General features: G+C 40.5%; 1 protein-coding gene across 5 annotated transcripts in view; it reads left to right on the top strand.

The window, feature by feature from the left end:
* Nucleotides 1-25,720, top strand: part of ctnna2 (catenin (cadherin-associated protein), alpha 2) — a 382,091-nt gene that overhangs the window by 338,160 nt on the left and 18,211 nt on the right. For all 5 annotated transcript variants that reach the window (XM_074629996.1, XM_074629998.1, XM_074629997.1 and 2 more), the window contains 5 exons: nucleotides 1,557-1,649; nucleotides 3,806-3,962; nucleotides 4,275-4,475; nucleotides 15,247-15,398; nucleotides 20,247-20,360. In XM_074629996.1, the coding sequence (XP_074486097.1) occupies nucleotides 1,557-1,649; nucleotides 3,806-3,962; nucleotides 4,275-4,475; nucleotides 15,247-15,398; nucleotides 20,247-20,360 (717 nt within the window). The remainder of the gene's footprint in view (nucleotides 1-1,556; nucleotides 1,650-3,805; nucleotides 3,963-4,274; nucleotides 4,476-15,246; nucleotides 15,399-20,246; nucleotides 20,361-25,720) is intronic.

Here is a 25,720-nt window from a genome sequence, read left to right as displayed (position 1 = left end):
GAATCCAATTACCTCACAGCTATATAGCAGCCTGTGCTATGTCACTCTACCATGTCACAAACATTCTTGACATGCATGCCCTCTTTAGTAATGTAATGGCAATCATTTAGAGGGCTGTGCCATCAGGGGTCTGTAAAAATGAGTTCCCACACATTATATGTTGGACTGACACAACATGTACGTCATCAACCGCTCATCTATAAATGTATTCCCACCAACTGTGCAGCAGAAAAATAAGATTGCCACCCGTGTCGTCTGATTTGAAGCTGGCTCCTGCAATTAAAGACAAGGCCAGGAGTGTTGGAGTATTTGAGCGTACGCCAACCTTTGGTACATTGTTTCCTACAACAATGACTTTCTAAGGCAATGTTTCATTTCTCTTTTCTGCACAGATAGCAATACAAAATTCAAACCATGTACTGTATTTATATTAGGGGTGGGATTCACCAGAGGCCCCAGGATACGATATTATCACGATACTTAAGTCACCATTATGCAGTTTGTCAACATCTGTTTTATGTCATAAGATACAGTTTTTACTCTGTTCATCTCAGAGTTTTCATTCACATATCTTGAGGTGAGAGATAAAGGGACCCCTTTGAAAATGGGTAACTTTGGAGCATTATTTAGCATTCTTCTGAACAAACTAACATGACATGGTCAGTACCAATCGATTCCTTAGGTTTTCTAGTTTCATATGATAGTATCTTCACTCTAGCTTTAAGACTGAGCTCGCTACAACAACAGGATAGTGGCCGGGATGATAATAGTTTAGATAATGAAAGATCGATACTTGACGTCCGTGTATCGATACAACATTGCCGCACAAAATACCTCGATACTAAGCTGTATCGATTTCTTTTCCACTACCCCTAATTTATATATAGTAGGGATGTATCTACTTTACATTACTACCCACCACATTACAGGATAGGTTAATATCATATATATCTCTGACTCTTTGGCTGCTGTAATTTTTCTTCCTCTCCATACCGGCTGTGAAGAGATTTCATCTTAATGCAATTCTAATGTAAGTAATGGGGAACAAATCCACAATCCTCCTGCAGAAATGCATTGTAACATTCAGCTGAATCTATAATGCAAGGCTCCAGATGTCAAAATTAGACAAGTGGATATCTACTGAAGTCTCCTTTGTACAAAATCCCATCTCCGTGTTTCCTTGCTGAGCTACAGAGAAGGGATAGTAACACAAAGAGGAACTAAAAATACTAACTTTGAAAGATACTTGAATTGTCGAACTCAGGCTGCTGGCCGCGTGTTACCTTGGACTAAACTTTAGAATGAAGTTTTGGATGCGATGTGGAGTGGCGATTTTAGGACAGGATCTCTACAGCCAGTACGGACAAAAGGAACAAGTGAAACAACAAAAAAGTGTCTCAGTGTACATGTGGGTATGTGAAAAAAATCCAAACCAATGCTTTTCACTGGGGAATCTGCCAGAGTGGGAACAGCAAAACTTTGTTGTGCTCATGACCTTCAGGTAAAAAGCACTTGGTTATAAACGCTGTGTCCTCTTTTTTGCTTGCTTTATTCAGGTGGCCAACCTGGCTTGCTCCATCTCCAACAATGAAGAGGGTGTGAAGTTGGTTCGAATGGCTGCCACCCAAATTGACAGCCTATGTCCACAGGTGAGGACTTAAAAAAACACTTTCATCCCATAAAAAAGCACTCTTTACACAAGCACTAGTCAAAATGTTTTGTTAATTATAAACTCCTCTGAATTCGTCTCAAAGGGGTTTCTTTAGAGAGTTTTTTTAGAAGCTGGAATAGCTAGAAATGACAGCGAAAGAATTGTGCTTTGCAGAATGGGAGGAAGAGCTATGAGTAATGTGTAGGTGGACCTTGTAGTGCTGTTTCTCAGGATGCAAGCAAAGGAGGATCGATCCATTGTTTCCAAGGTTAACGGTAGGCCTTATTCACACGGGACCCAACATAGTAATGGAAAAGAGAGATGGAGAAGGCAGGCTGAATTTAAGATTCAAGACCTAATGTGCAGGCCCCACTATGCACACCTGCTGAGACCCACTTACTTAGAAAACTTGGGGAGGAACCGTCTCCTGATACCTCTTGGCAATGCTCAACACAGACAGATTAAAAAACATAACAGACACAGACTATGTGGCTGGGGAAGGAGGAACAAAGAGGGGGTGGAACAAAGAGAAATATTTCCATCTGTTCAGGGTAGAGTTAACCCCCAGTCCCTTATCTTCACACATGCAAACAGACACACACACAGACAAGCACACGACCACAGCAACTGCCATGTCCAGATCATAGTGTCTCTTTTCCTACATCAGATTCATTTAACTAAAGCTAAAAAAAAAACAAGAAGTGATAAAGAACAGGAGGGGAAAAAAGCATGCTACTTCTGGTAAAAGTACACATGCCAGCTGTCATAGTGATATGATTAATACTGCCTATCCTACAAGTCTGTTGATGTGAAGAGTCTCAGCAGGATGTTGCTTATCTAAAAAAGAAAAAGGAATATAAGGAAAAAAGTTGTCTTTTTTTATTTTCATAATTTTAAAACCCTGTGACGTGTTGATCTTTTTTGGCCTGAAGCCAAATGTTCTATCTTACATCGATCAGACTCTTGAAGCCAAGATACCTTTTTTGCAAAAGATAATCTTGCTCTCTTTAAGCTGTAAGAAAAGGTAGGTCGTTTTAATACATCCATGGGTTGTTCCGGACAACACAACATATGTTACTGACAATCGTGTTTACAGGATAAGCCTGGTGATATTTAATGTTTGTGTTATTGTCAACCAATCCTATGAAAAGACCAAAACCAGCAATTTGATCCTACAAACAAGTACTGTCCATCTAGCTAAAGCCTGCTATAGCTCATTCCACTGTATGAGATATAGACCTCTCTTCTTACCTAAAATCTATACATTTCTTCATTAAGATGAACATGGATAGTGTAGTTTTTTGAGTCATTCCCACATACACCGCCCTGCTGTCATAAATACTCACTAGAGCACCAACGTGAAAGCTGAAAGTATTCCCCAACATATGCACTTTTCACTCTTATTTGAGTAACGTTTTCCAAAACATCACAGTGCCGAGCTGTTTAATGAAATAATGTAGCATATTTTTATAATTAAACTATGTATTTGTGACGAGTTTTTAAAAAAATCACATCTTCAGTAGGAAAGAATGGAGCTGAGAGCCACAGACAGGGTTGGGAAGTCAGAGAGTTTATAGCGACGTACTAATGCATAATTATCACTGGTTTTAGGTCGTGTCTAGAAGATAACCCCCAAGTAGCGAAACTCTCACGAGATGGTTAAGGTTAGGCATTGACCGCAATTGGTTAAAGTTAGGTATTGACCTTGAATGGTTAAATTTAGGCATTGATTTCGAATAGTTAAGATCCAGTATAGGCCTCAAATGGTTAAGGTTAGGCATTGACCGCAATTGGTTAAAGTTAGGTATTGACCTTGAATGGTTAAAGTTAGGCATTGATTTCGAATAGTTAAGATCCAGTATAGGCCTCAAATGGTTAAGGTTAGGCATTGACCTCAAATGGTTATGGTTAGGCATTGACTTCGAATGGTTAGGGTAAGGATAGGTCATTGGGCAGCGAGTCTCACAAGAGTTTTGGCATGTTTTCGCAACTTGGGGGTTACCTTCTAGACAAGAGCCTGGTTTTGGTGTTTTCATGGGATTTTTTTGACAATAACAAAAATATATAATAACCGAAGCCTTATCCTTTAACATAATACAGTATGTGTTGTTCTTTACGTACCTTGTGTAACAATGTTCCTTTCTTCTATGTCAGGTTATCAACGCTGCTCTCACTCTGGCTGCCCGTCCGCAAAGCAAGGTGGCCCAGGACAACATGGACGTCTTCAAGGACCAGTGGGAGAAGCAGGTGCGCATCCTGACTGAGGCCGTGGATGACATCACCTCTGTGGACGACTTCCTTTCTGTGTCAGGTATGAAACAGTACAGCACAAATTGTTCAATGATTGGCTAATAGGAGAGAACCAGCCAAGTTCAAGAAGCTTTTATGAATAAGGTTAGATGAAATGAATTGCAATTATAATATATTTTATAAACAAGTCATTCAGATTCAAGGGTAAACATGAATCATGACATTCATTTCTCTTTGCAAGATATTAATCATCAGCCAACAATATTGAAAACATTTGAACAATTGGTGAATCCGAACATAATTTCTCTCAAGAAGAGAAAGCCTTGGGTCCCTCCAATTCCACTCACTGTCGTTCTTGTTTGTCTCCCTAAAGAGAACCACATCCTTGAGGATGTCAACAAATGCGTAATTGCTCTGCAAGAGGGAGACGTGGACACTCTGGACCGAACCGCCGGAGCAATCCGGGGCCGAGCTGCTCGCGTGGTCCACATCATTAACGCTGAGATGGAAAACTACGAACCCGGGGTCTACACTGAGCGTGTGCTGGAGTCCATCAAGCTCCTGTCTGAGACTGGTTAGTGCACAGTACACAATGCTGGCGTGGCACAAGAAGTCACAGTTTAATGTATTAAAGTGTATTGTGAAGATTAATACAGCGTCCTTCACCCTTGTACTGCACTCGCATCAAACACTCTGCTACAACCCTTTTGGCAAGTTAAGCTACTTTCATGAGGAGTAGCAACACACACACACACACACACACACACACACACACACACACACACACAAACACACGCTAGCACTTACATTAGCTTCCCAGTCTGGTCATTGACTTACAAACACACCTTAATTGCATGGATGCCCAATGTCCCACAGTTTGGATCAGTGTCTTGGCTCTAACACAAAACTTGGACACCACCTGTTCACTCCTCTGCCACTCTTGCCTCTCGTCCATTTTTCGTCTGTTATTTTTTTTTGTCCGTCACGTTCCAGGAGACCTGAGTTTAGCCCTGGGGCAGACCAGACATGTCTCAGTCCCACCTAAAGTGAAGATTGGCTCCCCCCAAATTTGACTGAATGCTTTTTCACGGTATATGGGGCATGAGGACGCAGTCGGGAGTAAAGAGTGAACTTTTAGAGTTGAAATGAAAGTGAGTGAAATAGCGTCACGTTGGCTTAGTATGACCTCTGAATATACACTATATAGCTATAGAGTTTTACGAGTTTTCAAGCAGAAGGCATCGTAGACCACAAGAGTGCAGGGCCCACTAATAGGATGTGCTATTATTGAGTGGAAGAAAAGTCATTTATGCTCCATTATCCTTTCAGGATAACAGCGCTAACAGTGAAAACAACGGCAACAATGCTGACAGAGCTAACAGTGGTAACCTGAGGGGGAACCAGAGGGTTACACTTCCGCAACGGTGCTGCCGGTTGGGACGGCGTTATCAGTTGTAATTGCCTTATGGGAGCAATGCAGAACGGCGGCCGTGAACTAGCCAGTAGGACACACTCACAAGCATGAACATGCACTAGCACACACAAGAAGCACTGTGGAGTTGTTTTTTCTATTAGTGGGTCCCCATTTTGTTTACCTCATTCACATGCGTGGGTGACGCGATACACATTCTTAGCAATGGAGTCACACTATTCCGCTGATTTACAGGTAGCGGTAACACGCCAAGATATGCTGCATTGTACCAACAAAAGCAGGGAAGACTGCAAGCTAGCAAACATGGATGTTAACAATGCAAGATTTAAAATATGCCCTCGACACATTTTTTAAAGTAACAGTGTGTAACATTTGTGGGGATCTATTAGCAGAGGTGGAATATAATATTGATAACTATGTTTTAATTAGTGTATAATCACCTGAAAATAAGAATGGTTGTGCTTTTGTTGGCTTAAAAATGAGCCCTTCAGATCTACATAGGGAGCGGGTCCTCTTCAAGACTCGAAAGAGAGACTTTCACATTTTTACGTTACCTGAAGGCCACCATAGTTCTCCTACACACTTGGGAAACTGCGGTAATGTGAGCCGCAGAGTGTAAAACCGTGGTACCACCAGCTGCCGTCTGACTTCCGTTGCTCCTAAAGTAGTGTTGTTATGGTAAGGATGGCCTCTGAGCGAGGCGAACGGCGTTACCACCGTTTTGCACCCGGAGGCTCACGTTACCACTGTCTCGAAAAGGGAGGAGTGAGCAGAGGGGTTCTCAGTTGGTTGCAATCTGCATCCACAGCACTAGATGCTGCCAAATCCTACACACTGCACCTTTAAATCTCAAGCATACACACGAAGCATTTTGGTGAGTAACACTGAATGTAAACATAAAATGTCTTCGTTTACAGGAAAAAAGATTGCAAATATTCCAACTTCATCATTTGGTTGGCGTTTATAGTAGTAATATTTAAAAGCAGAGTAAGCGGGAGAAGGTTAGAGCTGTTTTCAGTGGTAGAGTGCGTACATAACAAACTGTAGAAAAGAGTATTCGTTCATTTCACACAGGTGGTTCAGAGATTGAGAAGTCAGTGTTTCTTGTCATTAATGCAATCTTGTTTAATGTACTATGTTAGCAAAGAAGAAAGGGTCTGGTGTCTTTAGTTTCCTTAGAAACATTTTTGCTTTGTGAAATAGCTCCTCAAATGCCTTTAAAAATGCACCATTATGAAAGGAGAGAGGATGAAAGAAACCAAGTAATTTAGAAATGACCTATCCACAAATGTGAAGTCGGACCACAAATCCCTCTTTTACAATAGCCCCCCTGTCCTCATTCTTTTTTTTCTCCATTCACGCCCATCCATCCCTCCCCCGGTTTCTATCTCTCCCATTAGAGCCCATTTAGCGAGGCGATATCTATTGTTTTGCTCGTTACTTTCATCTGCCAGGATAATTGAGGGGCACAGTCACCCCTCCCCTCACTAGCTGATAAGTCGCAAACAGCACTGGGTGAATCACGTGTGTCACGTGTGAGCCGGTCTGCTGGCGCTCAGCTCCGCCATAATGGACTACATATAGTGCTAGTTATTCTTTATTCTTTGGATCCCCATTAGCCTCCACAGAGTGGTTGCTAGTCTAGTTATATGGTGTCTTAAGCACATTCTGTTCTATTATTGCATAATTTAGTTTAATTGATTGGGGTAATTAATTGATGCAGTACAGTGGCAATATCTCGTGGACACTTAAGGTCAATTTCATATGACCATAACCCTGTCACACAGGAAGACTATATAATTGTGCCGCTGTTCTATTAATCCTCGGCGGAGGATGGAGCTTGTTTCTAGAGTCAGCAGGTCTCCAGAAGCATTATGTCAGCATTACTGAGACCAACGGATGGAGAACTGTTGATGCTGCGGCATCATATTGATTCCCCACTGATTTTTCTTTATCATGTATTTGATATTTAAGAGTTAACATTATCATGGAAATATGATGGCTCAAAATGAGAAGCGCACTACCTTAATGCTTTATACAAATACAGAAGAGAAATGAGGGAAAAAAAATCATTAGTTAGACACTGGATACACAATATACCACACAATAAACCTGGCTAACAGAACACAACCCTATTCATAAACAGAGGCAGAATGCAACATTTACCTGAGTACAATTTCAAGATAGTATTATTTCGGGCTGAACGATTTTGAAAAAATTCCAAATACGATTATTTTCAATGATGTTGCAATTATGTAATGATTTGCGATATTAGAGGAAATTGTAATTTCACAATTATTCTCATTTTCATTGAAAAACATATTAAAATGATTATGGTATCGCGTCTCCTGCGATTTGAAAATTGACGTTTGTAAAATTTGGATTAATTAATTGTGCAGCAGTAGTATCATTTTACTGGAACATTTCTTTTTTATGTGACTATACTTTAACGTCACTACATTTCAGAAAATGTGAACTTTATAACGTTATAACTTTACAGAATGAGGTTTTACATGAAAAACTCCCTCTAGAATAATATGATTGATTGCTGATAGTTCAACCACCTACTCATTACAATATTGCAATACTGAAACCTGTAACTGCACTGTTGGCAACATTGACACGTATAGAAACATATGCCACAATATTTTGGTCTCATCTCTAATTGAGGACAGTGTGACTATATTTTCCCTGAGTTAATAATAATAATGCAAAGTGCCACTAATGCAAAAAAACAATCTGAAACCAGGCACAGCCAATACTGCAGCTACCTGCTGTTTCAGTCCAATCTTTTACTACCTTGTCCACAAGAAAAGTAATAGTTGCAACAGTTTAGACATACAGATGTTGACATGCTGATGTGCTCCATCTATAGGAAAGTAATTGTTTCAGCAAATTTACACACAGCAGCTCTTCATATGTGTGGATTTGATGTTTTATATTTTATATTGAAACCTGCAAAATGCAAGACTTGAGTGTTAAATGGAGCAGCTTTCCACTGAATACTGGGAAGTACAGAGTTCACACTGTTCTCTGTTTCACTGTCAGTTTTTTTATGTCCAAAGAAAAAGAACAGGGGCGGTGGGATGCAGAGGTCAACCAGAAAATCACCAATGTGGTTTGACTTCTGTCTTTGGTGCTGAATATTTCAACTACAGACTCTAATGCAAGTGAAATAATTCACACATCTTTTTATTGGAGACTTCAGCAGCTATGACTTTCTCTGCCTGTATGTGGCAACATTACCATCTCTGCAGTTGCAGGTCTAAACCGCTGCTACTACTTTGCTCTCCTATAGGTGGAGCCGGTTGTCATTTGTGCAACTTTTACCAAAGAATTTTGAAAATTTGCAACATGCCAACATTAATTTGTGAATATGTGTGAGCTTGTGATTTAGTCATAAGCCAGTTCCATGGTCAAATAAAACTGAAGCTGCCTATGGAACTGCCTATGGGACTGTAGGCCAAAGCAGGAAACCTAGCATACAATGGACTTCACCTTAAAGGGTAACTTGAGTGTTTTTCAACCTGGACCCTATTTTCCCATGTTTTTGGGTCTAACTGACTAATGGAGACAACAATTTCTGAAATTGGTCCAGTATTGAGGGAGAACGCTTTAACCGGCATCCACGAAACGAGCTGCGAGGGCAAGTGAGCAGCGTCAATTGAACGTTACATCCACTAAAAGTGCTTGTTTTTGCCACTGAAAGGGTCAGATAGTTATTATAAGTGTCTATACAACATGGAAAGGACCCTACAGAGAAGTAAAAGGTTTTTCTTACCTTTCACTTGATCTGGTCTGGTAGTTATTCTGTCTAAGTCCCACTCAAGGAGAAGTCTCATTGTGAACTCTGAATGTCCGTATACTCAACTAAATACGGGCGGTCATCAAATTCAAAGACCTCCTCTACTTTGTAGAAATCATCTAAATATTCAGCCATGACACTGAAATTCTTTTATATAACTCGAAGCTACGCTTTCTGTACTCCAACATAACAAACTCTGCCCGGCTGGCACTCGCGTTTCCACCATGGATGTATTCCACTATTCCACCGTTGTCTTCAGCAACCTCGCCAGATTTCACAACGAGACATCTCCTTGAGCAAGTTATAAAAGACACTTATAAAAACAATCAGAGCCTGTCATGGCAAAAACAAACACTTTTAGTGGAGTTAATGATGGTGCCAGCTTGCCCCAATAGCACCATACTGCAGCCTGTGAGCAGCTGCCCTCTACTACTACGTGACTAAAATGTTGTCGGACACTTATAATAACAATCTGAGCCTGTTAGCAGCAAAAACAAGCACTTTTAGTGAACGTAATGTTACACTGACGCTGCTCTCTTGCGTTCGCAGCTGGTTTTGTGGCTGCACTCGCCCTCAATACTGGACCAATTTCAGAAATTGTTGTCCCCATTAGTCAGTTAAAATATGGGAAAATAGGGTCCAGGTTGAAAAAATACCAAAGTTACCCTGTAAGGTAAGGGCTAAGATGATACAGTCGATACAGAAGCAGCAAATGGGCAAGTCTCGCTGGCTGCATGGCCTGAGGGAGGACTCCAGTCTTAAACTTTAACGAGGCCTCGTGTCCTCTCGATTGTGGCCACTAATTGAGATGTTAAGGCGGGGAACCGGCAACCGTGTTAGACCAGCGTTTCATTGGCTCCATATTTCTCTTTGATGAAGAGCTGTTGTGTTTCCCCTTCCTGTTTCCCTCTTAGTGGTGGTAGTTGGGTTTTTTTAGGGGCTACCATGCACATCTGATCTGGACCATAAAGCACTTATTGATCCTTGTGAACTTTTGCCTCCCTCTCCCCCTCGGTCCTCACAGACCTGATGTCTATGGATTTGAACACAGTCAAGGAGAAATCTATAGCTGGGGGAAAGATGATTAAGTGTTGCTGAACAAAGAAAAAGGATATAGGGCCACACACTTTTTAGAGGGTACTGAGTCCAATTAACTAGACTCCACCAAAGAATCAATAGCTGTCAACAAGGATTTCACTAAGCGATTTGAGCGGGGATTTTAGTGGAATTCATTGATGTGGTCCCCCTTTTTTCCGTTTCTCAGTGGTGTGCATGTGTAAAACATTTATTCTGGGTGCCTGAGTGTATGTGTGAGTCGGCTGTTTGTGTTTTTATTTGATTGCCCCTGTGTTTATGCCCGCGGCCAATCGCAGCCACTTGCCCGTCTTTCTGACAGCTGCCACATCAACACAGGACGCTTATCACAACTACCCGCCCTTTGACCTTGTCTCAATTTTCCCATCCCTCGTCCTCATATCGAGTGTGGTCAGATTTACGGCCGGGCCAAACACAGGCAGCCAAGGCACACAACTCTTGGGTGTAAAGCTGAGCCATAGATTCCTGACAGACAGTCCACACATGGGCCCGGGATTGAAGCGTGTCCTTGAGAGGGAGAAAAATCAATAGCCTAATGGGAAAGTGGTTATGGCTTCTCTCTCTTTTCCCCCTCTCCCTCCTTCTTCCCCGAGACACTTTTCTGCCCACTAACTCCCTGTGTTTAAACTAATCTTCTCCTCAAAAAAAAGGGACAAATTTTAAAGTCGATCATTAATGTGGTGCCCAGAGAGGGTAGATTAAAAAACTGATATATGGCCTAAGTCAGTGTGCCATTTAGAGAAGCAGGGTGGCGTTGCTCCTTGCTATTACATCGGGGCACAGTAAATGGGATTTAGCCAGGCTTTTGCAGTGAGTAATAACACACATGCATACACTGCCACCCACATGTCATAGCTGTAAATCAGTGGATCAAGTGCACTAAAAAGAAGTGCACCCGAGACTGAGGGAGAGAAGTAAAGACACTTCACACTGTCTACTTTGAAGATAATAGCTCTGAAGACCAGACTGTGTGGCTGGCTCGACTAAAAGCAACTCACCATAATTTATTTTAAAATCTTTAATCAGGATACTTTGTTAGTGACATCAATGAATTAGTTTGTACTTAAGGGGACTGAACGGGTGAGACACTTGGGCGAGTACATTTGTATCCGTTGTTATAATGATGGGAAGAGAGGTTTTAGCCAGAATGGGAAGCAGATGGCAAACTCATAGTTTGCAAGGAGAGGAGGTGGGGCCTCTTAATCTGTGCGTAAATAGAGGTGGGAGTTACAGTGCTGATGAGGAAATTGCTATGAGAAGAGCAGTGAAGTATGATGAGGTAGGTGAAACATTTTAACCAAGTGTAGCAGAGCAGAGCAGAGCAGTAAGCAGCAGGAGCACCAAAGTCTTCATCTCATAACTTTCAATGTTCTCTCAGATTTCTGCTTAAGTTGCTTTAACGTTTGATGTAAAAAATGTTCACATATATATCAGTGTTACATATACATTTATTATGCGGTGAGACCAAGAGTCTCTGAAGCTGTTTTTCTATTCATGGAACATTGAAATGAAAGACATTCTGAAGATTACATGTTATACCAAATGTAAAAATCCTCTCATGCATAGTTTTAAGTTAAGACTTCATTGATCCCAGGGTGGAAGCTCACATGTTAGAACTGCAGAGACATGCTGAGACGTAAGAAAAAGAGATGAGCTTTATACCATATATTACAATGCCTTGGACAACCCTGTCTCCTACAAAAGTACTTTAGAGGGAAACATATTTTTTCTCCCAGTTTGCAGTTGAAGTTTTAAACATGTGATTAACTTTAAAAAATTGAAACAAATCTAAAAAAACGCAACAAAACGACTTGGTTAGGTTTAGTGAAAAAATATCATGGTTTGTCTTAAAATGACTACATTTGCTGTCTTATTTACTTTAAGTTACGGACATAAATTAAAGAGGACCTATTATGCTTTTGTGCTTTTTCCCTTTCCTTTAGTGTGTTATATAGTTTTTTTGTGCATGTAAAAGGTCTGCAAAGTTACAAGGCCCGAAGTCCACACCAAAGGGAGTTACTCACCCCCACAGAAACACTGCTCCTGAACTGTCTGAAACGCCTTGATTGAAGTCCCGCCTTTTCTTCCGTAACGCGGTGATGTCACAAAATAACACATTTACATAAAAACCTGCACACCCTCAAAGGAGCTGAAACAGAGCATTTCATACAGAGTGCTGCAGCACAGCAGGAATGAGAAAAATAAAGTGTTTCTTTGAACATTAAAGCATGTCAACATGTTCTAGTAGAAACCCAAAAGACAAGTATGAACCTGAAAATGAGCATAATAGGTCCTCTTTAAAATAAGTGAACGTTGACTTTTGTTTTTCACTGGGTGAAAGTCCTGTGTTTGTGTTTGTTTGACCCGTCCATAACACCGACCTCCTCCCTACATGGACTTCTGCGGACTATCATTACAAATAGTATTGGTGTTGAATGTATTTATTTGTATTCACTCTCCTTTTACTGTGGCTCTGGTTTTGGTCTCCACCAACTCCAGAGGGAAGTGTCAGCCCAAATTTTCAGCTAGATTATTTTTTTGATAAAACAAGTAACGTAACGAATTGTTAAATTGCGGGCCATACAACAGAAACAATGGGCTGAGGGGAATCATAGTTAGGGGTGATAAATATCTGTGGGTTCATCACTAAGAGCAACTGCTTCCACATTTAAGTAATCAAATGATCCTTATTCATGTATATAATATTTATTATAAAAATGTTGATGATAGCTGCTTTAAAGTACAGTATATAATATTATATATATATAATATATGCAGTATATGTAATATGTACACACTATGCACTACAAATACAATACTATGAAATACATATGGAAAAATACCATAATAGAGCATAAATTATAACATAAAAATGCAAGAATAACAATATAATAGTAATGTAGTATATTTATAATTATAATAAAGTGATATAAGTAATATAATACTTTGTAATATGCAATGTCTTCATGGATCCCTTTAATTCTGTATCATTTTAAAAGAATCAACATGTCATTGTAACGTAGGCGTTTAAACTGTATCCTCCAAAAACAATACAAATCAAACATCCAATTTTAGGTTTACAGTTGTACTTGATGATTTAGTGTGTGTTTTGTTTGTATATTTTGTTTGTTTGTATTGCTTCTGATTTTAACTTTTGTATTTAATTGCCTAAATTGAGCTGTCTTCATGCAAAATTGAGGTTTAGGCATCAAACACTGTGCCGTTTGTGGTGTTGGGAGCTTTTTAAACACCTCGCTGGGGCACGCCATCTCTGCTGTGAGGTTTTTAAGCGTTCATTGTACTTCCATAACTTCTCACTTAAACTATGCTTAAGCCTAGGGGGTGAAAAAAATCCATTCCTACATGGTCACATTTAATTCCCTTCATCATTTTTCAACTGGAATGAGTGAAATTGCTCCTTACCATCAGCAACTTTGCTCATTAAGAGCTTGGAGAACATTTAAATATTTCTATTTAAAACGCCTTCCCAGCAATTCCCAAAAGCCTATTTTATGCTTCTGCAGTAAGTGGATTAAACTGAATTAAAAATGAAAAGAAAAAAGGAGAGTCTTTCTTGTAGTGCCTTTTATGTTGGGTGAAATATAGCTTATGTTTTATATCAGACAAATAAGTATACTGCAGATACACCTTTAGTGCAAGCTGGCTAATTGATTTAGTTCACTCCGCATGTAAGAGAGGAGGGAAGTGTGGAGAATGATAATAAAATCACACAGTTGGCTTTCTGGTGGAGGCACACCAGCCAAGCTGCCATACTTTATTTGTCTTTCCCCCCTGTTTTTCTTTTTCCTATCCGTCTGTCCTCATTAGACCTGTCTTCTCCTCTCAAAAGGGGGTTGTCTTAAATCAGTCCAAGTATCTGCTCTTCAGAAATCCACTCTTTATGTATACATATTTGTTGCAGATTATTTCAAACGCAGCCGGGACATCTTTGTCTAACATATAAAAAAAAACTTTGTCTTTCTCTTTATTTTGTCTCTCTTCTTATATTTAAATAATTTCTAAATATTTATTATTATTAACTCATAGAAAATATCTTTAGAGTTGTGGCCTTGCAGCACAGTCACAAGTAATGGTGGAGTTATAGGCATTTGTGGTGTTTGAAAATCCCTCCATTGATAATAAAGTACAGTAGCTATATGAAGAATGACCTTCTCTGGATGACGACTCTCCGTCCAGGTAAACCATAGCTTTTTGTTATGATAATTCGCGACAGCACAGAGTCCCAAAAAAAAACACATTATTAAACTCTGCATTCAATTATTGTGACTCAACAGGAGATTACGTAGAAAGGTAGCCTGCTAAATATTCAAACATTCAGTCCGTATTTGTGAATATTTAATAATATCTTTTCACATTCAGCAGCACAATTCATTTGAAAACACAAAGAGCATAAAGCTCTTCCATCGGGTCTGGCCAATTGATACTGACAACAAAACCAACCATTTTTATGATCAATAGGGACTTTTCTTTTGTTGCTTGGCTTTTGTTCGGCTCAAAGGACTTTGATGAATTTGTTTCCCTTTATTGTGATTTGACAGGCTGAGCTTGCACGTTAGCGTCCTTGTACATCTTCTCGCAGGTTACACACACACTTCCACATGCCAAACGCCAGTGTACACACTAACAGATCTGTGACAGACGGGCCAATCTTCCTGTTGGGTAAGCCGAGGTGAAATAGCTAATTGGCGTGCAACTCGCGAACGGCATATTGTCGCATACACAGCGGTTTAGCGGTGACATCTCGCCTTCTCCTGAAGTGCACAAGTGAGCAGAGACTGACGCAGGGAAATTTGAGATGAAAAGGTTGTGATCATGGCCTCAACTAGAGAAACTACACACTAATCTTGCCTTCACCATGCCATTTTTTTTTCAAATTGATAAGCTTGCACCCATTCTGAAAGATTACTAACACATGTGATACACTGATTCTCATATCTTTCTTTTGCTCTCTCTCCCTCTCTCTCTCCCTCCCTTACCTATTTCTCCCTGCAGTCATGCCCCGTTTTGCTGAACAAGTGGAGGTTGCTATCGAGGCACTGAGTACGAACCCTCCACAGGCCTTTGAGGAGAATGAGTTCATCGACGCGTCCCGTTTGGTCTACGACGGCGTCCGTGACATCAGGAAAGCTGTCCTCATGATAAGGGTATGTCCTTTACCTCCTCTGAAAAGGAAAACACTCACTGAAATACTCTGAAATGGTTTGAATGCTCAGCAAGAGTTCGACAGAAATGAATGTGTTTGGAAATGCTGACCAAGACCAAGTGCAGTAATTTATTTCTGCCTTCCTCCATATATTTAAAACATTTGAATGGGTATTTTGTTAAAGAACACATCTGAATAGTTTATTTCCTAGTGTTGCTGAATAGTCAGTCAATGAGTCTGTATTAAACCTGCAGTAGACAGAATATTTTTGGCATCATTGGGCAAAAATTCCAAAATAAACCTTTCAGCATATTATAATTCAAGTGCTCTGAGAGAAAACTAGACTTCTGCACCTCCTCATGGCTCTGTTTTCAGGCTTTCAAAAAATATATCTAGCCCGTGATGGGAGACTTTGACCAATCACAGGTCATTTCAGAGATAGAGCGTTCCTGTTGGCTGTTCATTCAATGGAGGCAGATGTCAATCACTCGCGAATTCCGATTAAACGGTCAAACTAAGGAGCGCTGATCAAATATGAATTAATATTCTGTTACTGTCCGGCTGTTTTCCTCCAGTCTGGGAAATCTTGCAGATGCCATTAGGAGCACCGGAGGACACCAAAGGACACAGAGGCACATGACTTTTTTCAGATTACCTGTTTCATGTACTACTGTCAGGATATAGCGACCGTTTTATAAAAAATAACTTTTTTGAATTATATTTCCTGCATGTGTACCCACTGCAGCTTTAAGCATATTTGATTAAAACATTTTTGCAATCTACAATCACTTCAGTCCATATATTATTGTCGTTTTTACCCTCTAATTAATAATTTCCTGAGTCACTGGATTCATCCCCAGGACTCTCGAGACAAAGTTGTCACCTTTACAGACTCTAATTCTAGCTACACATCTGTGGTACATTATTAGAGCAAACTGCTACTGACGATGACAAAAATATATCTGCCCTAAGGATGAAGACGAACATAATTGAAATCTAAAATTCAGTTGAATTCCCCTTTGAGATGTCACACCTGTCACATGATCTGTTTTATAATGCTGGCAGAACATTTTACAGCATGTCATTATAAAAAAAAATGCTGCATAACAACATGACACCAGCAGCTCTACCGCCTCACATCCTCACTCTGATGTTACAGTATCTGCATTTTTCACCCGAACTGGCCCTTCTCTCTCTTCACCATGTAATTCATTTATTCAACTTTATGCAGGCTGGAAGGTTTCCCAGTGCAGCTCTGGAAAAAATCTAATTATGGAAAATAATTTGATGTTGGTAAATAATGTAAAACAGGCAGCTTTGAACTGCCCGGGACCAGCTGGCTTCATAATCCCATCCAAGTTCAATTACTTTCTGCGGAAACAACTTGGAAGATCCTTGCCTTCTCTGTTGTCTAACTCTATCATATAGATAGCAAAATGTTGGTGCCACGTGTAATAGTTTTTTTTGTGCGCGCCTTTTTAAGCGCCCGTGTTATTTTTCTCCCACTTAAGCCGAGTAATGGCTCCTTTAGAATTTTTACAGCACAGATCTTATGAGCAGTCGATGGATTAAGAAATCAATTCTCCACAGTGTTTATAAATGGAGGCAGGTCTTGAGAAGAGTGTAAAGTCATAATGAAAGTTCTCGAAAACATAGTTTTGTCCTGGCCTTTATGTACCCACGTACACACAAACACACACACACACACAGTGAGAGCAGAATAGTGCAATGGAGTAGCAAGTACAATGGAACGTGTATAAAACTGAACCGTGGTTGGAGACTGGCAACTGAATATATATCCGGTGTTTACTCTCTCTGCTATTCCCAACAAACTGACCTACAGTACAGCCGGTCTCAAGCAGAGAGTTCAACTTTTGCTGGAAGTTCAGAGCTAAAGTAGCACTGCATTACAGAAATGCAAGAGGGGCGCCTTGATGGGGGCATGTTGTCTCAGGTCCCAGTGAGACGATGAGATGCAATCCAAGAAAGGCTGGCTTTAATAATAGATCCTTGAGTTTAAAGGCTCATCAGATGCCATAACACTGCACAGTGTTTTATAATACCATGAAGGCTATTCTCATACACCGTTCGTAGCTATAACTGCGAAAAGTAATGCAATGTGATTCATATATATATCCCAAAAAATCTATTTGTATGTGATCCACGTGATTATGAAACAGGAAGTATAAAGAGCGACAAACGAAGTGAAGGGAGGAGGTCGGGGTGGATGGGCGGGTCAAAAAAACACCAGACGTTTGCCTTTTTTTCAGGAGACAAGTGTTTGTGTGAAACCAGAAGTCAATGATTTATTTGTCACTTAACTTCCGTACTTAAGCTACGCCACTTCCGAAGTTATTTTAATCCAAACCACGATCTTTTTGTAGAAGTATTTTTGTTGCTTAAATCTAACTAATTTTTTTCATGTGAAGACGGAAGTTTCTTTTGAAAAGACTGGAGTGGAAATTGACACACGAAAAATGAGGAATAACGTTTTGTAAGATATCATACGAACCGTTGTATGAGGACACGTTGCTCTATGAGACAAGTTTTGACAATCAACACAATAGCAATAATTGTATCCTCTGTTTCGATGATCACGAGGTTAACACCAAAATTACAATAACAAAGCAATCTACTGGGTATGTATTTTGCTGAACAACATTGTGTTTTTTTTGCCCTCTGTGTCTACACCTGCACTGTGCCAACCCAGTGGCCCCATTAAAATGAACGACCAGTCTCACACAGCTGGTTCTATTACCTTGGATTTTGTGATCCAGCTATAAATGCATTCACGTGAAGAGAGGAAGGGTTGTCAAGTGTGTTTAAATTTGACATTTATTTATTTCCCATGGGGAAAATTAGGTCAGAAAAATCAAATCAAAAATAGTTTTGATTTAGTGGGATTCAATAGGAACACAGGCACATAACTAGTAAAGCCAAACAAAAAAAGCAATCATTCAAATAACTAAATAAATCCAACTATACTGTATATATAAAAAAAAATGTTCAATGAGTCCATTACAGGATGTTCTATTCAAAGAGTCACACTGGATCAACCACTGTTGGGAACACTATGAAGGACATTCATCACAAACTAGCCTACGCCAGAATGCACTAAATTGAATGAATTATTGTCATCGGTTTTGGTCTACTAGCAACATTTTGTTTGGTTGAAGTCCTGCTTTAAAGCCAGTGTGGGCACTAGTTTTATGTGAAACAGTAATTATATCTCTGACACAATTAATCATCATGGAGAGGCAGGATATAAATAGAATAACTGTCTTCACAAGGATAACTGTGACAGCGCTGTGAATGCAGGACCTTTTCTAAATGTCAGCATCATGTAGGAATGATGACTTTACACATATACATGTTTTGATCTCACAGTCTGTTCTGCAGCAGCAGGTAAACCATCCAGCATTGGTTACCATGGTGATGTAGCCCAGTATAAAAGAGTGAGCCGGCTTCATGAGATCAACAAGCCCGTGTTGAAGTTAACTAGCTAACCCGCTAATCTTAATTAGTGCTTATTTATCATTTAATCTCTCACTTTGAAATGCAAAAAAAAAAAAAAAATTCAATTCAATTGTAATTTTCCCGCTAACTGCTCGTGCTCCCGATGCTTTTTCCAATTATTTCGTATGGTGGAGTAATTTCCTTCATTACATGACACTTGTGATTCAGATGATTTTTTTTTTTCTTTGGAAATAAAAATAAGATGAATCAAAGGACTGTCATTACTTTAAAAGAATAACGTTAAGCAATTACAAGGGCCACACAGCAATGTTTAATGATAGCTCTTCAAAGACTCTAAATAAACATACGATTATTGTGGAGAGACAATCTGAAAATATTAATGTACACAGATAAAAAGCAATACAGCAGACTTTTTGTTACATTTAAGGGGCTTCCTCTTAATTAAAGATATAGCCCTGTTATGAGCAGATTTCGCTTTAGTGTGAATGTTTTACTACAAACCCTCAGATTAAAAAATATTTTACTCATTTATAACTTTGCATTTGTGGCTCTTGAAAGCAACAACACCAACGTTGACGGAGAACAAAAAAATTCTCTAATCTTTGAGTCGTAGCTTCAAACTAAATGAAATGTTTTCAAGGTTTCAAGCAATTTATTAACAGATATTTCTGCAAATAACACTAGCCTGGTGACCAAATACAGAAAAGCATCCCTAAATACTCTGCCTGCACCGTCTCTTTCCAGTGTAAACAAATTACAGTCAGCCCCTTTAATTCACTAAAACTTGACAACGCTTTTTTGGCATCCTCTTACTTAACGCCAATGTGTATGGAACTACAGTTGCTGGTGCAGGTGTTTTAAAAATGGGACCTGTAAATTCACATCTTCATTTTTCTGTTTTGTAATTGTTGCCATGTATACTCTCTACATTTCATCACATTGTTTGCTTGATGATTTCTGAGTTAAAAAGTACTGAAAACTGCCACTTTCCACCAAAGCTAATGCATTAATGCTGTTAATTTGAAAAAATACCTATAATTCAACATTTCAAAGAGTGTCACCCATTTGTAATTTAATTTGACAGAAGAGTGTAGGTGAGGGAAGGAGGTGTGTTATCCAGATGATGAAGACTTTACATCTCTGTCCGTCATATGCTGAGTTTGGTTTGAGCTGAGATTCCAGATGAGGCAATGTATACCGGACGACAACACAGGAACATATGCTGTCTGTTACTCTAGATTCCCACACAATGCGGCATGAAGTCAAAGTCGCTCTTTTCAACTGTCAATTTAGGAGTCGTATGATTTATTTATTTTTCCAGTTTCTCTCTCTCTGAACTGTTTGCCCGGCTTTGTCTTTGTTTTTCTCACAGACTCCAGAGGAGCTGGAAGATGACTCTGACTTTGAACAGGAGGACTATGATACTCGCAGCAGGACTAGTGTCCAGACTGAAGATGACCAGCTCATTGCCGGACAGAGTGCTCGGGTGAGTGGATGTTCACCTCCCCGCTGTGCTGAGAACTTCCTGAATGTGCCTCAGACATGGAGCCTGACATGAAAATGATGTTGAAAAAGACAACATGTAATTTGGTTTGGGTAAAGGCTGTGCAACATGCCCAAATTCATCATATAAGTGACTGTGGTGTTGCTTCAGTTGTAGGCTGAGGTGCAAGTTGCGCTGCATCCCACCTGAACACCCACCCCTGTTCCCTGACCATACTGGAATCCATTCATCCAACTAGTTCCACTTACATAGCATGAAAGTCCATTTAAATGATCCGAACAAGCGGGATTATTTTAAATAAACACGGTTCGGGGGGCGGCAGGTGTAAAATTGCAATCACAAACAAAGAAGTAATTACCGTATTCCCTTCAGATGCCAGACAAAACACAAAATACAGTATAGTTCTGTGCCAAGGTTTCAGTCGCGATCACCAGGGTCTGGGCTTTGTTGCACATTAGCAATTTTTCACTTGGGCCCAGCTTAAAAAACATTAAGAGGGTATCAGTGCTTGCTCCCTTCCAGCAACACAGAGGCTCTCGTGGTGTGTCGCATGTTGAATGGATTGTGGATGGCAGGAGTATGACTTGGCCCGGTGCCTCTCCCCATGGCACAGGCCTGTATTATACCGCCGGAGTCTCTACACAGTCTGCACACACAGGGGGGTAATGCACAAAGAAGGGAAGAATAAATGAAACCCAGACAGCAGCTTATTGTTGCGTAATGTATACTATACCGGTGGTTCTCAACCTGGGGGTCAGGACCACCAAGGTGGTCGTGAAACAATTTCCACGGGTTGCAAGATGGGCATAGAGAAAAAAAAAAAAAATGGAATGGAATTACTGCCAAATTACCCCAATATTTACCTCAAAATTGATCAAAAATTACTTTTAAATAAATCATCGGAGGTGGAAAACCAAAACTAATGGAAGACACTTCTGATCAGGCAAAAACCTCACCATTGTGCAACTTATTGTCCACACAAATGTAACCTGGTAGCTAATGTAATGATTCAGGGAGTTTTTCTAAGAAATTTCAAAGAAGTTATTTGCTAATTATTATCTATTTATCATCAGACATGGAAATAAAGCATGTCAAAGAACTTTGTATTCTTTTCCTGGAAATGTATTAAATTAATTGCCAGCTATTGGGAAATAAGGGAATATATTTATTAAATAATGTTTATAATAAAGTAATTTTCAATAAATGTTGAGGTAAATATTGGGGTAATTTGGCTGTAATTCCAAAGAAATTTCAAATAGGTTACTTGCTAATTATCACCTAATTACCGTGAAATTTGCTTGATAAAGCGCCATTTGGATCTGATTTGATTTCGCAGCACTCTTTTGTAGTCAATCATTTTATTAATCACACAACTCAACTGCAGAACTAAGAGATAACTCATAAAAGTTTAACATTTGTCAAATCTGAACAGACCCTTGCTTTGGGAGCACAATAGCATCTCCAGGATGCCTGCAGGAGGTCCGGGGTGTGAAGTGCTGTGAGTTTGTTGTATGTATACTCCCACTAAGGCTCCCGCAGCGTACCGTTGCGGGGCCATCTGAGCTTAGATGCACCAGCGCTGCCACACAAGGGAGCTTCACAGCACAAAACTAGTTTCCCTGGCACTCAACTGTGCTTTGAGTGGGCAGCTCGTCTTGGGAACAGTTTGAAGTCGCAGCATGTCCCTTTGTCATGACTTGTTGCTGTAATACAAGTGATATAAGGTGGATTAAAGGGTGACGTGGCTAAATGTAATGAGTGTTCATGCACCCTTAATTAGCAAGCTATGCGCTCGAGCTCGCAATCGAATAATCAAAATGAAACATGATTTGTACATTTAGTACACGTTATCGTGTGCAGCGTGCTTTACATCTGGCATACTGACAGAGCCTCTCACACAGTTAATTGATAGTGCCTGTTTTTCCACTCATGGACACTGTTATGCCCTCAGAGACTAAACATTTACACACGCAGAAGGCAAGCACATCCATAAAAGATGTGTTTGCCATAAACCACTGGTGATCTGCCCGGTCGGCCTCAGCCTGTCGTGTCGGGATAAAGCTCGCCGTCCTCTCACGGTCATGCCAAGTGCACACGGGTGCTTCTGTGTTTCTATTCAAACAGACAAGAGGAAGTGTAATCCATTTTCTCCGTAGAAGCTGACACGAGCACACTGAGGTTTACAGTCATGATCCCTCCAGGCCCCTCCAGTGTGCGGGTATCGCGCACAGGACACAGGCGTAATGTCTCCCCTCTCACTTTCTCCATCTCGCCGTCTCTCTCTTGCTCAGTGTAGAAAGAAATCAAATCAAGTCCAGGGCGTTCCCAGGAGCCTTTGTTCACAGTGCTTTGCCTTGTGTGGTGCTCCACTTGTCACTTCTATTATACTTATGTGTAAAGCTAACTTATTAGAGCAAACACGCATAATGAGAAGGCAGAAAAACACACAGGGGGAAGGAGGCCTGTACATAGTGTCTCTTTCTATTAGAACATGCAGACGCAAACTCTCCTTCTATAACACACCGCGGATAATGCACACACACACACACACACACAAACCCAACATCTCTTAACACAGTGATTGGATAACACTGTTGATAGGTCATCCATAAAATTGAACTCTGAGTGTCTGGGCAGTTTATTTCAAATGAAACAAATTAAAGTCATTTCAAGACGCCGCGCTCGGTGAAGAAACCCGGAAAGCGCTCTAATCCCTGCAGACGTAGCCGAGTCGCAGAGTGTATTGGCACAGCACTCCCTCGGCCGGATTTGCCACTATGTTAAGCTCCCAAGGCCCGCTCCTTGTTGTTATCAGTAAAGTAGGGGAAGGGATTTAGGGATAAGTGAATTCTAGAGAGCAGGGGAGGAGGGAGAGGGGGGCTTCACCAAGTGCCTTCCTGCTCCCCTGACGTCCCAATTGGCTCGTGTGTTTACCCCGGTGCTGCAGCTTTCTTTTGTGTTTCAGAACCTCTCTCTCTCTCTCTCTCTTCCTCTCTGACACTCTCTCTCTCTCTTTTGTCACACCACATTCAGAGTGAATTTGAATACCAACCAAATCCCTCACTCTCTCTCTCTCCCCAACCACCCTTGATCCCTAATTTTAGTAAAGGAATTTCCAATCCAAATTGTTGAGTTTCAAGAGACTTTTTGCTCCCTTTAGCTCTTTGGGGGAGCAGTTCATCTTGGTTTTTATGCAGCTCTTGTGCGCAGAAGACGGAGGGGGGAAACATTTTGATCGCACTTACAGAAATATCCGAACCTAGAAACTACTCCGATTCTCAATTTACATTCTTTATCTGACTCGCTACAACGGTATTTAGCAAAAACTAGAACTGTGCCTTTTTCCAACCATGGGTGTACCCGCCATTTTGACACCAGGGGCATACTGCTCGGTGTAATTATAGAAATAAGTGAATAATTAATGCCTCAACAGTTGGGTGCAGGAACGAAATGTGCAGCAAAGATATGCTAATGACCGCCCTCGAGTCCTGAGGTCAGAGAGATGTGCTTTGGTGGCACAGTGCACTCACCTGTGTCGCTATTGATTAGGCAGCAATTACTGTACAGCTTCGCCTACATTATGTTTTGGGCCACATTGAACATGAGCATGTAATCAGCAAACCATACCCCAGGGAGCTACCGGCTAACCAGAACCACAAGCACCCTTAAAGTGTCTGGACTAAAATGCCTCAAGTTTATATTTATACATTTTTGTGCTATTATTCAAACAGATTTTTTTTTTTTAATTATAGTTAAAATCAACAGCATAAATAAGAATGTAAGAATAAGACACAGCAAATGTTGTGTGATTTAAGACAAACTCAAAGAAGCAGGAGGACTATTGGTTAAAATATGGTTATTATATAAGCCCATTAGTGGTAATAAACCAAGCCTGTCCGGATTAGTAAATTATGTTATGGAGGTATATTTGACTTGTAGATGGGCCAAGCCTTCAGGAAGAGCACCGGGCTTTGAGGTAAATTTTGCATAGTGGCTGTGAATTTCAATAACATCAATTACAACCTTCATGTCCGTCACCTGATGCCATTGGGCCCAAAAATACTTTTTTCCCATAGACTTACATTGGGAAAAAGACGTCTGTGAATTAGCGGATCATTTTTTTTTAGGTAAATCAACTGCCCAGTACGAACACTGGAAAGCCCTTATTCAAATCATTAGGTCCTAAAAGTTGTAAAATGCACTAATAGCCGAATCCAGAGTTATTTTTGTGCTGTCGTTCATGTGAATGAGAACCAGACTGCGGCTGGACCGAGGGCTGGGAGGCGGAGTTAAAGGAAAACGCTAGTGCTCCTGCTGTATGGGCCCAATGGATGCGGAAGATCACCAGATGATCCGGGTACTTAATCACTCGACAGTCGGGCCATTTTGGCTTCATGCGCCACTGAGCAACTTTCATAGGAATTAACAGGAGCCCGCCTCCAACGCTGTATCCAGTTCTCTTTAAACGTCTATGGGATGGGCAGACTTACAGTAGTTGCTTTGTCACAGATTAAATAAATGTTGTTGCAGTGGCCCCGGAGTCACTGCCTGCTGTGTGCGACCCATAATTCATAGCGACACCTGCAAAGTGAAAACAAGTTTGCCCCGCTGGAATCAGTGGCCTGTTTTAAATTGTTTATTCCTCATTGTGCAGTCTAAATACATATTAACTTTGTATTTGTTTTAAATGTGAGCCGTGTTTTCACCCCACACGCGGTTTAATGGGATTTGCTGCCTCGCTGTTGTTTGTGTGTCTTGGCACCAGCAGCGGAGGAAATCTACACTGGGCTTGAGGGGGCTGGTTTTGCTTGTTTGTTTATGCCGTTCGGGTTTTTTTTTTTTTTTTTCAAGCTAACCGCCATCAAAGCTTTGCACCACTCTGCTCACACAGTGATCAGTAGGCCAAAGCTCATGGACACATCTGTTGGCCTCTGATGAGAAAGTTGTGCCTCCATGCTTCTCTATTTCTGCCTGTAATTTCTTTTTTTTTTTTGCCTTTCATTGCAGGCCCCCTCCTGTTTCAGCGTATTTTCTTTTCAAAAGAATTTCAGAAGAACAAGTCATCTATATATTTTTTTTCAATTTCCTCCTGACACGTCTAGCAGGGGACATGAGCAAAGTGACGCACTTTCTAGCTGAGCTCACGCCGCAACCCCACACACCAGCTTTGCTGTGAGTGAGGGAATAAGGAAGAGGCAAAAGGAGGACAAGGGCGATTATTTCATTAAGAGAATAGCAATTCTTGGAGGACAGTCAATAATAGATGAGGTTAAAAAACAATGGTGACTTTTCGTTTTTTTTACTGTACTCGTTTTCTCTCTCTGCCTCTCGAGTCAATAGAA

Source organism: Sebastes fasciatus, chromosome 3, assembly GCF_043250625.1.
Source record: "Sebastes fasciatus isolate fSebFas1 chromosome 3, fSebFas1.pri, whole genome shotgun sequence".
Taxonomy (NCBI): domain Eukaryota; kingdom Metazoa; phylum Chordata; class Actinopteri; order Perciformes; family Sebastidae; genus Sebastes; species Sebastes fasciatus.
This window is presented reverse-complemented; position numbering and strand designations above follow the sequence as displayed.